The 14530-nt window shown below is 40.1% G+C and overlaps 1 protein-coding gene across 1 annotated transcript in view; it reads left to right on the forward strand.

Annotated features, from left to right (window-relative positions):
* Positions 1-14530, forward strand: part of xkr4 (XK related 4) — a 51258-nt gene that overhangs the window by 21369 nt on the left and 15359 nt on the right. The window contains exon 2 of the mRNA XM_030074692.1: positions 11200-11399. Coding sequence (XP_029930552.1) covers positions 11200-11399 — 200 coding nt within the window. The remainder of the gene's footprint in view (positions 1-11199; positions 11400-14530) is intronic.

The following is a 14530-nucleotide window of genomic DNA, read 5'->3' on the forward strand; positions in this document are numbered from 1 at the left end:
AAAGAGAGTGGCAAAGAGCACAGAACTGGAACAGGTTTTTCCTTTTATTGTAATAAAAGTCCAGGTGGTCCCATCACAAACTTACAGTCTTATTGCAGATCACAGGGTTTAATCATACTTTTTAAGTATTTGTATTACACTATTATTAGTATTATATTTAAAACAAACAAACAAACAAAAAAACACTATCCATCTTTAGTAGGGCAAGTGCAAACTGCTGTGTTTAGGCTCAAGTCCGCAGACAACTCATGGAGTTTAGCCAACAAGCTAGCTTATAGGATGAAAAGTAAAGGAGGAAGTCTCATTTTTTGAGGAAAAGTAAAGGGCTATTTTGTTGTTATTTTTGCCATTTGAATTGGAAAGTAGATCCAGCATGTAGCACCTGTAGGAGACTTGCACATAGTAACCTTGGGCCAGGAAGAAGCAACTTGTTAGTGCCTTCTCACATTATTGTAATTAAAAATGGATATGGAAGTGAATGGTGAGATAGAAATGCAGTTTTGTGGATTAGCAGCCAAGGGGAGCAACGAGGAGATTTCACCACCATGTGGCCTCATATAACACCCAAGTAGGAACATAACCCAACACAACACCCAATACTAACAGGTTCAGGTTTGCTTTAAGTAAACAGTGCTGGAATGTAGATCAAAATGAAGGGTAGAAGCAGCCTTGACGTCTACAAATGCATTAAAAATAAGAATGGGGCAGATTCTGAACCATGGCGCTGAGGCTGTGAAACCACACAGTGAATGAAACAGAGCTCCACAGAACCACACACAGGCCCCCTCACACCGCACTCCAAACATGCTCAGCCCGAGGAGCTCCATCGATTACCATTAGAGCAGAAAACAGAATGTAGAGTGTTTGATTCTAATGTGATTTCATCGGCTGCAGCCGAGCTCTGCTAAACGGACACTGATAGAATATCTGTGGCTTTTTAAAGGCAGGTATACAGGAATTCCCCTGGACAGTAGGTGGGTACCAATGTAAACACAGCTGAAAACCTAAAAAAAAAAAAAAAAGAAAGAAAAAACAAAGAAAGAGAATCAGCTGAGGTTGAATGACAGATTTTGTGCATGCACATCACCTCTCATTAAAACTAAAGTTAACCGCCTTGTTCTCACAGCAACCCTGATGTAAAACACCATGAATTATCCGGTTTCCCATGACTTTCTATCACTCCACCAGTGACGTGACCTAAATGCTCCCGGTGTGTTCATATTGCTTTCAGTCTGGTTTCTTTGGAAAATACATTGTGCGATTTAGCAAAGTGACCTATTTTTGTCATTTCACTTGTATTCACTAACGTCCCCAGAGAATTTTCCAATGTCTTGACTTTCCCTGTGTGCCAGCCGTCTCTCAACATTCCAGATTTCAGGAAAACCATGATGTTTGTGTGTGTGTGTGTGTGTATGTGTGTGTTGGTATTGTATCAGAACCAAGTAACACAGGCTGCATGCACTCTGCTAGGCTTCATGCTTATTGCTGAATTGTTAAACATATTGCATTTTTTGGGGTGACTGTTCATGACTGTTGAAGGTCATAGTCCATATCACCTACCACTATGGACTGACTGTTCATATGATCTGCTATGCACATATTCACTGGGTCCAGATGGTAACTGAAAAAAAGTGACTCCATGTAGTTTTTTGCTTTTCATACTGATCCAAAAATCATCAGATATGAATCACATGTGGGAAAAAAAATTCAGATTCGGGAGACTGTCAGCAGCAGCAGCGTGAACGGGGCAAACGTGGCGCATGAACCGGTGTTAAACTGATCACACACATTAACAAACACACACAAATGCAAAAGTCAGGGATGCGTTTGGTGCATCTGTCCGTCGACAGGCCATCCTCTTAATGCCGCTACCCCAGATTTAATTTTCAAATCCTTTATTGACAATGGAACTTCATTTCACAGCCCATTAGCCTGCTGGTAAATGACTGCCAAGTATTGGTGATATTTCAGAGAGAGAGAGAGAGAGAGAGAGAGGAGAAGAGAGGAAGGGGGGATAAAATGAATGAGAGAGACTGACAGAGTGGGGGAGATTGAAATGTAGGCCACAGACAGACTGAAAAGTAATAATAGATTCACTTCATTAAATGTATTTTTGCTTCAGGTCTGTGAGAAATGCCGTTTGTCTGAGCTGGATTACGAGGATCTGCTTGGCTTTTTGCTGCTAAGGGGGTGTTGTCCATGTTGCAATACAGCATTTTCTGATGAAATGTGGAAATAATATGAAGCCAACTTCCTATTCTATATAAAGAATAATAGGCAGCCTGCTTCTCATTAATTCATTTTTTTTTTTTTTTTTTTTTTGAGCATCTAGACTAGGTTGCAACCAATATATGATATCATCATATATGTGTCTGATTAAATTGGGAACACCCAAACCAGCTAACCTTATTCAAGAATGCATCCTAGTTATCGCTTGTGTCCAACTAAAACCTTGTATCTCCATAATATCAGCTTTTCAGAAACTATGGAAATCAGTCTTGTCTGTAGGTTGACGACTGTACATTTTTCAGTGTCTATAATTAGTTTTGTAAAGTTTTCATAACCCCAAGGCTTGTAGAACTTTTTGAACCCACAGAGGAGCATGTACATACTCAATTAAATATAAAATATGAAAATCAGCAAGACTGGAATTACAAGGTTTTCACCAGACAGCAAGTTTGTTTGATAGCACGAAATTTCAAGACGTTATGAATGGATTTACACAAAACTTTGTGAAAAGGTTAGTCTTGGTCCAAGAAAGAGCTGATTACGTTTGCATGCTGGTTGGTCAAAAGGGGGCGTAGCGGTGCACATTACCCATCACAAGAAGACGTAGAACTTCCAAATAGTTTCATGGCAAGAGCTTGTGGAAAGCTCACGGGGCAAGAAGCAGCAGATTATGCTGACTGGCCAAAATGGGGTGTGGCAGTGGGCGCAAAACTTCCAAATGGATCCATGTAACAGGGCAAAACTTGTGGGGGCAAGGAAAGACAGACTAACCGTCCACACTGATTGGTCAGAAGGGAGTGTGGTGGGTGTGGCCTGTCACAAAAAGGTGCAGAACTCCAGCAACAGAAATACTTCCTATTCCACACCATCTTTCAAGTTAATCTGTCACTGAGTAGGTCCTGTTTAACTGTAATATAATAGTGTGTGTGTGTGTGTGTGTGTGTGTGTGTGTGTGTGTGTGTGTGTGAGAATCACATGCAGACCCTCTGCCAAAAAGTGACCCTGTAGCTAGTCGGACGTTTTTTTCCTTTGTTATAAACTAACAGCTGGATGCTGCCAGTGGTGCTGATGTCATGGTTACCACTAACTGCAGCTGAACTATTATTTGACATTCTCCATCTGTAACTGGTGGCTTTTACCACACAAAATGATATTAAAGTAAGTGGCAATAAAACAGTGACAGAAAAAAATAGATAAATAGATAGTGTGGAAAGGACTTAAGAATAATCCAGAGCAAGCCGTTTGTGTGTGTGTGTGTGTGTGTGTGTGTGTGTGTGTGTGTGTGTGTGTGTGTGTGTGTGTGTGTGTGCATGCATGCGCGCGCGTGTGCTTTTCTTCATGGGTTTGTACCTTGTCGCTGCTACTCAGTCTCAGCAATCTCTCTCTCTCTCTCTCTCTCTCTCTCTCTCTCTCTAAAAGCAAAGCTGTGTTCATTTTTCTGATATGATCTCATGTGTGATCCAGAACCCACACTAATCTAATCATACCTTACTTAGAACATCAAGATTACATGCAATGTAAACGTACGATGGGAGCTATGTTCATATGTATAACATTTGAGGATCACAAACCAAGCCTTCAGAAATCAGCTGCACATTTGAATCAGAACACTGCAAACAGAAAATCTGGTATTTTCATCGCTTCGATCTATGTCAGATTGCAATCAACTGTAATACCTCATGTGACCACGTCTTCAATTTTGTTTGAACAGCAGATGGCGCTAAAGTGTGACGGCGTTCCAAGGATTTAGGTTTGGGTTTCTGGCTTTTGAGTTTGTATTCCTGAAGATTACCTTATTTTCTATCTATCTATATAAAGATGATATATACAGCTAATTTATTGTACATATATACAACTGATTTAAATTAATATAGTTTACATTACTACGAGGACACTTGATGTCTATTGGGCAATTTATATGTCAGTTCATGCTTCACCTGTGCACTCTCAGATCAATATTTGGCATATAATATTTGGCTAACATTATTTGATTAGGAGTTTTTTTTTCCACACTGACATATATCTTTATGAGATACATGTATAGTGTCCGAGTATTGAATTAGTATAAGTTGCACAAAGCATTTTAATGCATTTATAGTGGTGTGATTGTAGTTCAACTAAATCCAATTGTGGATAGTGGTTGTGTTGTGTTGGTTCTTTTTTTTTTTTTTTTTTTTTTTTGTCAGTCTGAGGTGGTAACTACTTCCTGTCTTACCTACCTATTTTAGGCTATTTATATTATATCTAACTGAAAATGGGGATATTTTTCATTCCTTGAATTATATTTGTCCTCTTTAATTGTTATGGTTGCTTTAGTCAGTTGTTACAAAGACAACATTCTTTATTACATGTGTCTACCCAAAAGAAGGTTCCTGTAAAAGTGCAGATTTCTACCTCTTTGCTGCAGGAAGCTGTCAGAACGAGCCTGTTAGAGTTATTCTGGTCCTACAGAGAGAATTCGTATCCTTTAGCTCCTAAGCTGGGTTTGGGGGTAACACCACTCTGGAATTCCCTGCTGAGATTTGCAGACAGGCTGGATTCACAGAGAAGGCTGTCAAAGTGTGTTTTGCTGAGGCTAAAGCCAACAACAGAACCCCTTTAAGAAACAAAGATTTAATGTCTACAGACGCCACCGTGGTTCAAACGGAGGCTCCATACCCACAACCAGAGCCAGAGTTAAAGCAAAACTGAACTTAAGTTGGAGTGTTGGGTTGGGTTTTATACGGTGGTGTAATATAATATCCTCATGAGTTGCTCCATGCTGTCCTGGACTTCCAATCCACAATACTGTGTTCTATTCCTCCATTCACTTCCATAGCAATAATAACACTTTCAGCAAATAGACAAATGAGAACAAAATAGATGATGCCAATATAAAATACAAGTCCTGGCACCCTCTTTTCCCTTGTCCTTACAATTATTTATGAAAGTACTATGAGGTCCTGCTGCAAGGCTACTAACACAGAAATTTCCTGTAGAGACGCTACCTGCCAGAGCTACTTCCCACATCAAAAATGAAAATAACAAGCAAAGAACCGTTTCATTTCCTCAAAAAAATGGATACTGGAACTTGTTTTTTATATTGGCATAATCCTCTTTGCTGGCATTGGTTTATGCACTAAAAGTGTTATTTTGGGAGCGGTTTTGTTATGGGAGTGAAAGGAGAGACAGAAATACAGGATTGTGGATTAGCAGCCAAGGGGAGCATGGAATATTAATATTTTGCCACCATGTGAACTCATGAACACCCTGGTAACTATATAACCCAACACTCAACCAAAGTTCAGTTTTGCTTTAAATCCCATAATTTTTTCTGCACTGACTCTAACCATCTAGCAAATAAAAATGATACCCAAATAACATGCATTGCCATCCTACCATTACCATTTGGTTTAGCACTCCTCACACTCTCAATAGTAGAAATAACCAAGAAAAGGATAACTTATAAATCCTTCCTTTTAAGGGCGTAAACCCAGAGCTCTGTGGATGTATATGTTCCCACCGCCTGAGAGAAATCCCAGGGATCTATTTTACAATCTAAGCACATGGTTTGAAGAGCATGGAGCATGTGCATTTAAGGTGTGTCCAAGTACAATGTTTCTATTTTAAGGATAGAAAAAAGGGTCACTGCACTAAGGTCATGGTTTAAAAGGGTTGTACATGGGTGTGTTTTTGGCGTAACGTGCAGTAAACCAGAGTGCCGTCTTCCATTCCCTTTAAAAGCCAGGTGTGCTTGCACCTTGGTAGATTGCTATTATAATGGATTTTCCAGGTAAGAAGGTAGGCTTCTCTGCAGAGGAAACAGATCTGCTCATGCATGATGTGAAAGCCCTCAAGCAGATCATCCATGTCACACATGGGCAAAATTAAGCCCAACAATTTAATCCAGATTCTAGCCCTCCAGATTCAAATCATGATTTGTGTCTGAGGGCTGGAATCCAACCCAATGTTTGTATATGGTTGTTTCGTAAAGGTGCTGTGGTATGCACCAGCGGTCCTGTAGATGGCAGTGTCAGATGCTACTTGGGTGTGGGTGGAGCCTGATATGTGGGTGGAGCCTGACATGGTAGGCTACTCCTGTACGTGCTGAGAGCTGAAAATGCTTCGTTAAGTTTGCTGACTCACAAAGGTGTTATGCACCTGCCTATATAGGCGTGCATTACTATCTCGATAATGACCTTAACATAACCGAGAAAACTACAGCACTGCAGCACCTCAGAGCTGCGTTTTGTTGGTCAATCATGCATTTGCTTTCAACTGCCTCAAGATAGCAATGTGCCCACAATGTGCCTGACCACACTTCATTTAAGACCAACACGCCCATGGGTGCTCAGGTGGGCACAAGTGAATTGATATTTACACAATGTGGGCGCTGAAAATGACAACTGCATCAACTGAAACGTGCAAAGACATTTGGCTTGGTGCCGTTTTGTGCCAGGTGGAAGACAAGGCCTAATGAGTCCAAAGTCTACTGGGAGATATTCCACCAACAAGAATATATGTGCTAAAACTAGGCTAAATGGAGTCAAATGAACAGTGGTCAGAGGGACTTTTCCTGAAAATCAGCTTTATGAATGATAATGTTTTTTTTTTGTTTTTTTTTACTGTGCATTAATGAAAATGACCAGATGCTGATTCAGAAGAGTTCTATGTGCTTAGAAGAATGACATTTTAACCATTTCAGAAAAATGCTGTTTTTCCCCTGGTTATGCTACCTCTCAACACCATGTAGCCTTAATGGTAGTGAAAATCTTCTGAAATTTAAACAATTTCACAACCATCGATTTGACATCAGCTCATAACTATGTCTTCATAATTTGTTTGTTCATTATAAATATTAGGCTGTGTCAACTTTCTCCATATATAGGTTTTAGTAAGTCCCTGCAGATCAGGATCTTCATGGCTGCCCCTCCACCAGCACTATTAGTTCTGCGAACTACAGTCAGCTGAACCAAAAACAGGCGACTATAGCAGAGAGGCACTATCTGAGTTCTCCGCATGAACCTGGAGCAGACAGGAATTGGGGGAAAAGTGCAATGGAGTGATGCATAAGCATGTGAGTCACTGTGTCTGTTCCCAGGGGAGGCTGATCCTGCTTAATTGAAAATAACAGGCGGTGTGTCAAATATAGACGTGTGAACAGATCTGCTCCTGCTCTGTCAACTTTTTCCCCCCCAGATCATTTTTTCCATCTTCGGATGGAATCTCCAATTGTATAGCATTAACTTGCACATACTATAAAGACTAGAACGAGCAAGTGTTTTTGTGCCTACTCAATGTGTGGTGCTGGTGTTGGTCTGCTACTTAACTGGCTCCAACTAGCAGAGAAATTTCCTCTGCAACAGGATCCAATAGAGAGGCAAGAATACACAACCACTGAGTCATCCAATGAAAAAGCTGACCTACTCTCACAAATGTGTACACACACACACACACACACACACACACACACACAAAGACACACTCTGAGCTAAATGGTGTTTGTTGATTTTAAAAAGGTAATAGGCTAGCAGAATAAAGTGGTCAAACACACATGCAGGCCAAACAGAAGAGAGGCTCTAACATTCAACATCCCACCACTGCCATTAGGACTCTCCCTCTCTCTCTCTCTCTCTCTCTCTCTCTCTCTCTCTCTCTCTCGCCCACAGGGAGGTCGCATGTTCTGAATGGTATCTGGACACAAGGAAGAACTATATTTAAGCACTGTACTCATAGGAGTACTCATTGACCTGTATCTTGCTGACTTTATACTTTTACAGTAGGTTATCGCCAAGGTAACCAGCAATTGTGCTGAACACAAAAAAGGTAGTCTAATGTGCAATGGTAAATTGTTAAAAAAAAAAAAAAGTAACCTTGTATGATAATGTCATGTATTTGTGAATTATACAAAAATTAAGTTGAAAACAAACCACAAGTAAGTTTTAATAGATGGAGAGACAAAAGAATTAACAGTAAAATTAAGAATTTTTAGAGACTGAAACAAGAGAGTGGAAGTGATGAATCTACTGGAAAATGTGATCGTTTTGATTAAACCTTTTTCCAGAGTTAAAACACAGTCAGAAACACAGCCTTGATCATGTGTGGTAGCTTTATGACATTTTTGTTTCCATGACCATTTTGTTTTGTAGATCCTATCTTGTAAGAATGCAAAACTTTAGCCACATATAGAATATGAAGTAGTCAAATCTGAAGCTTTTTCTGTAGTATTTCTATTGTTTTACTCTTTCTCTCGGTAGTCTTTCAAAACAACAGGTCCATACCAAAGTAAAATAAGTAAGTTATCCTGTAAGAATCTCAGTGGCTCTTACAGTTTTCTGGGTCAATGTGAAATATCTGACCAACACTCTGCTCAGCAGGTGACAGATAGTGTCTTATAGTGTGTAGCCTATATGTTTTTGAGAAATTGAACTCAGTATTGACAAATGGCAGTCACCAATTGTGCAAAACAAAACATGATATTTTCTCTTTTTAAATCACTGTAGATTATAAAACACATACTTAATGATAGTAGAAATGTAAAACAATGTCGAATAAACATTATAGCGCTCATGTCAGTGATGACTGCATGCTGATGGATCAGCTTAAAGCAGAATTGAACTTTTGCAGTGTGTCGTGTTGTATAGTTGAGTGTGATCTGAGTCCACATGTTGGTGAAATCTCCTCATTACTTGCACCATGCTAAATATGGCCCTAAAATAATAGGTTTAGCACATAAATGACCACAAACAAACAGGGTTATGCCTATATAAAAAGTAATAAGTTGTGGTACCCATTTTTTGAGGAAATTCAATATTTTTTTTCTTATTATTGTCCTATTTGAACAGGAGAACTTGTCCAGCAGGTTGCATCTTCAGGAAACGTCCACACTGTAGCGTTGCATCAGGAAGAAACAACTTCACAGTATTTTCTCAAATATTTGTGATTACACGGAGTAAAAATGGGTACTGAGGCGTGTTGTTTTTTATATTGGCATTATCTATTTTGTTTTGCGTTCTTTTATTGTTTGTGTCAAGCCTAGTGTTAAAGACTTAGGTAAATAGGAAACACGGAGATGATATAAGCGACCTAATGACATTTGAATGAGGATAATGAAGCCTAAAGGATGCTTCTTAAAAAAGTAATGTAACAATACAATTGTTGTATGAGCTCTTTTCCAAATGGAGCAGTTCGACTGCAACACGATTGTTTCTAAATTGCTGTCTTCACACAGGATTATTTGATGCTGTCTCCTGCTTGAGCTGTTGCCTCCCACTCAGGTCCCTCCTCCCTACACAAGTCCTTTTCCTGTGTTAGGTTATGACTGACATTTTCTCGACATTTTAAAACATGGAGGTACAATCCAAATAGCTGGGAGGCTCAGGGTTCTTTGAGAAGCGTAAGGAAAACTCACAAAATTGTCTCCCGGAATAGCCTTCACCGTCAGCAGCCAAAACCACAGTGAAGTGTCTTGTTCAGTGGCATGTCAGCATTATTTTGTGGGAGAAAGGATTTGCATTTTCTATTTCTACACCATACATCAGCACAGTCTTGTAACTGTCAGCTGCTGAATATGGTGCTGACACCTTCATCTGGACAAGATGGGGGTTAAAAGCCTCGCACAAAGGCGTATTAGCCAATTTTTGTGGGTGTAAAGTCATGAGAAGAATGTCTTCTTCCTCCTTATTTTAGGGTAGATGATGGTAGACAAAGACATTGAGATAACAAGAGAAACTGGTATGGGCCGTCTGTCACTGGTGCCCCACTGGTTTGTTGTGTTGGAGAATGCAAGCAGTAGGGGAATGGGGTTTGTAAATTTTGGCCTGAGAGTGGTGCTACAGGAAGGGTCCTGAAGTTATCTTCTGGGTAGCAAGAATATGCTTTCCAAATGTCATGGCAGTTTGCCCCATTAGATTTTTTGAGATATGATATTACATGATGGCAATCTACAAAATTTGGCGTTTTGGAAAGGTGATGATGATGGTGCCCAAACCACCCGATTTGACCATTACCACACCAATCAGTGTCACCATCACAGGTGTGGATTAGTAGGTCCCCACTAGACCCTCTGGGGGTGAGAAGCTGTTAGCATCTATTCCTATCATCAGTCTTATCTTAACCGGTCAAATGGGACCCTGGGGCCAGACGTACCAGGGCATAAGACCTACAAGATCAGTTGCATAAGGAGGTGGTTGGGATGGTGGATAGCTCAATCACACGGAACTTCACTCTGGAACCCTGGGATTGAGTCCAAACTCAAGCAAGAACCATGTCGTTGTTGCTAGCATAGCGAACCCTTTCCTGTTCTTAACATAGACCCTCTCCTAACCTTAACCAAGTAGCTAAAGCTAACATTTGCGTTTAGAGCAATTGACGATAGGCGTAGATCATAACAGCTTCTGACCTATGGACATTTGATTGGTTAAGAGCAAATGATGATAGGGACAGAATAGATAATACCAGCCTTCTGATCAACCAGAGGGTGCAGCAGGGACCTACCAACCCATACTCTGTTGGAGGGATCACGACTGATGACGCCCGTTCAGTGGTGTGGTAACAGCTGAAGCAGGTGCCAAACAGATAAGGTTCATTGTCTGAGAAACATGAGTACGGCCAGCAAATTACCTAGCATTCCGTCCATGACATTTAGAGGTATGTTGTGTACAATGTTTATCCTGAGGGTAGCACTAGAGGAAAGGTCACAGACTCACCACAGTCAAGTCTTCCTTTGAGGAATATGGATGGACTTACTAAATATTGAGGTCAATTCAGTAATATTATTTTGTGTTGTCTGCAAAGGTGACATTTTGGCTGGAGCTTGGCACTAGAGGGAGGCTTCATGAGGTCACCAAAACTGACTGAGTTTATCCTCTAAAAATCACAAATGTGCTCACTAACTTTCATGGCAATCTGCCCAATAGATTTTGAAGCATCGTGTACAAGCCAATAATAATAAGATCCAGCAATAATAAAATCTAACTCTTCTTTTCTCAGATATTTGCACACCATTTACCTGGGTGTACGGAGCCGTCGGAGTGGCGAGACAGACCGCTGGCGTTACTACTGGAGGATGGTCTATGAATTTGCTGACGTGAGCATGCTGCATCTACTGGCCACGTTTCTGGAGAGTGCTCCACAACTAGTGCTTCAGCTTTGCATCATCATACAGACACACAAGCTACAGGCTGTGCAAGGTAACACACACACACACACACACAGACACAAGCACATGCCACCCATAGTACAAATAATTTTAATAATATGACATTATTATGACATACATTTTTTGTGTAATTTCTAGACTATATAAGATTATAATATTGGTTGTTCAGCATGCTTGAAAGCAGAACTGAACTTTGTAGAGTGTTGGGTTGGCTAGTTAGCTGGGCGTTAAAAGAGTCCACATGGTGAGGAAATATCCTCATTAGTTGCTCTGAGCTTCTTGTAAAGTAGATCCGAAAGGTAGCATCTGCAGGAAACCTCTGCAGCATATTTGACAACTTTATAGGCTTTATGAACTGTTGCTTTAACCTCAACCTTAAACCATACACACTCTATCTACTGTATCTACAGCCCATTTTGCAAATGTGTACAAACTCTTTTAAAAACCTCAAGATCAAAACTCAACACAAAAATCAAGTGGACAGAAATCTACATCACAAATAATGCTATTCAAATCTATTCAACACCCTAAAAAGTAGCTATAATAGCTGTAGGAACAAATGGTAAAAAAAAAAAAAAAAAAAACTGTTGATGGAAGTTATGCAAATGTGACCAACCACATGGTTAAGTGTCTCATGGAAACTTCAGTAGAAGAAAGTGACAAGACAGAGACAAGTTGATGAGAACATGTGGCCCCATGAAGACAAGTACGACTTGCAGTGTTATTTTGTGTGATTGATTGTAGTAACGACAATTTTAATGTATAATAGTCTAGTATTTATTTTTAATTAGTTTTCATTTTATGTATTTCTTTGAGTCAGTTCTGCAGAGGTACTGTTGTACATTCAATAGAGGTGCCATCCTGTTTTGTAAAGCAGTGTTTGTACTATGGTGGACAGATCTCGTTTTGAGACAGTGTTTGCGGTGCTTTAGTAGCTCTGGTGCATTTTGGGCATGAAATTAACTGCTATGCTGGATGGCATGTTGAGTGACAGCTGTATGAAAGGTTTTGAAAAAGTGAACTCAGGATTTAGAGGTGCTTGTAACCGACTGCAAAAACACTGTAACAGGGTTGGCACAACAGACACTGTTCCTCACATTACCTCCGTTGGCCTCCCGCCAAGCCGCACAGCATTCCAGTTGTAGTAAATAACAGGTCATTTAAACATGCTGTCTTTGAATGGCCATACTGAATCTGTTCCTCTTGTGCAAATCAAACCTACAGTGACAAAAGCTAATACCAGCAGCTGCAAGCACCACTAAGATGACGCTTCCGAATGTTAGATCCCTAATAAAGCTTTGTTGTTCATGACCTCATATGCCCCAGCAAAGTGCTCTGCTCAGTGAGACCTGGCTGGATGAGACAGGTCTGGCAGCTAATTTAAACATCATTTTCAAATTCTCACATTGTAGCAGAGCTAACAGGAAAGGCGGAGGAGATGCTCCTGTTTATGCTGATTATTTCAACTGCAGCAGTATTTCTCTACGTGCTTTTTCTACTTTTGAATATTTTACACATGGGATTAAATCTGTTTATTCTACCATTGTAGTCACAGTACACCAGCCCTCCCACCCCACTACCTGCCTCAAGTGGCTGTTTTGATAAGTTGTCCAAAATCACTGTAGACTACAACTCCATTGTCAGCTCCCATAACTCCACTATTCATGACAATCCTTCATCCTGTTCTTAAAGGACCATATCAGTGATTTTGATTTGGCCTGTTTACTACCTTTCTTATAATGTTTTGATTCTGCAGCTGACAAAGTCATGGCCATTGATAAACCACAGAACTGATAATTGGCTTTGTCAAGCAAACATTTCCCCAGGGACTATTTTTTGGTGGATATTGCTTCACTTCACCCAATTTGAAGCAATTTCAAGTCATTAAAAAAATCAACAGTGCTGCTGGTTTTAGGAAAACCAATGTTGAGGACTTCATTACGGTGATGGAATACTGCTGTGAAGAGAGTTTGAAGTCTCTGGAAGTTTATTTTCATATCCTAGTGGAATGAATGGAAACCAATGGCTGGATAAAAGGGAGGAAAAATGTTGGAGTTCTCAAATACAACAGTTTGCTTTGGGAAAAGATTGGCAGAAATATGAAGCAAACATGCAAAATCACTGGTATAATCCCTAAACAATCTATTAATTTGTTGGAGGCCTCTGGATTTGCACAGCATGATACATGTTGTTAATTTTGGACCGCTTCTTTCCTTTTTCAATCTAGCTGGGGTCCCGAAACATTGGAATATGCAGATGCAGCCGATCTCTAACTACAATAACTCTACACTATTCTCCCTGTTTTCAAGTAATGCCACTGTGTCTCCAACTGTCATCATGTGATGCCATGGTAGACGATGACAAAAACACAGATCACTGATGTCATAGCCACTATTAAAGCTAAACTGGTCTCTGGGAAACCAGCAGCTCCTTGGAGAAATGGGGAAATTGTAAAGATGTTAAAGAGAGCCTGCCAGAAGTCTGAGCGTAGGTGGTGGGAGACCAACCTGCAGGTTGGCTTTGAAATCTGTAAAGATGTACTGAACAGCGATAACAAAGAATCTCTGGACAAAATTATATAATAACAATAAAAAAAAAATCATTCACTTTTCCATTTCTACTAATTAATAAATCCCAGCAGACCAATCAATATTGAGCTCCTCTCTCTTGATAAATGGAATAAATTCTATCTACTAATGTGGAGAAAAATCTCTACTATTAAAAATGTCTTAACTGCCTCTTTTGATTATGCTTCAAGCTGTCCTCTCCTGCTCTATCAACACCAACACCAATGCAACATTAGTGAACTTGAGGAGGTAATGCAACAACTAAACCCCTCCACTTGTCTCCTCGACCCCATTCCCACTATGCTGTTGTCTGTCACCACTTATCAAATGATGTACTTGAAATTATTAATGTCTCACCACAGTCTGGAATTTTTCCACTTCTTGTTGCTATTGCAACACCTCCACAAAAAAAGAGTGACCTTGACCGATCCATAATTAGCAATTATAGATAAACCTCAGCCTGCCCTCCTCAGTAAAATACTGGAAAAGCCACTCCGCAGTCTGTGTGATCCGTACCAGTCCAGTTGTAGAGCTCACTGAAACTGTTTTCATTTAAAGGGATGGCAAACTCAGTTTAAAACATGGGACTTTATTA

This window comes from Myripristis murdjan, chromosome 17 (genome assembly GCF_902150065.1).
Source record: "Myripristis murdjan chromosome 17, fMyrMur1.1, whole genome shotgun sequence".
Lineage (NCBI taxonomy): Eukaryota > Metazoa > Chordata > Actinopteri > Holocentriformes > Holocentridae > Myripristis > Myripristis murdjan.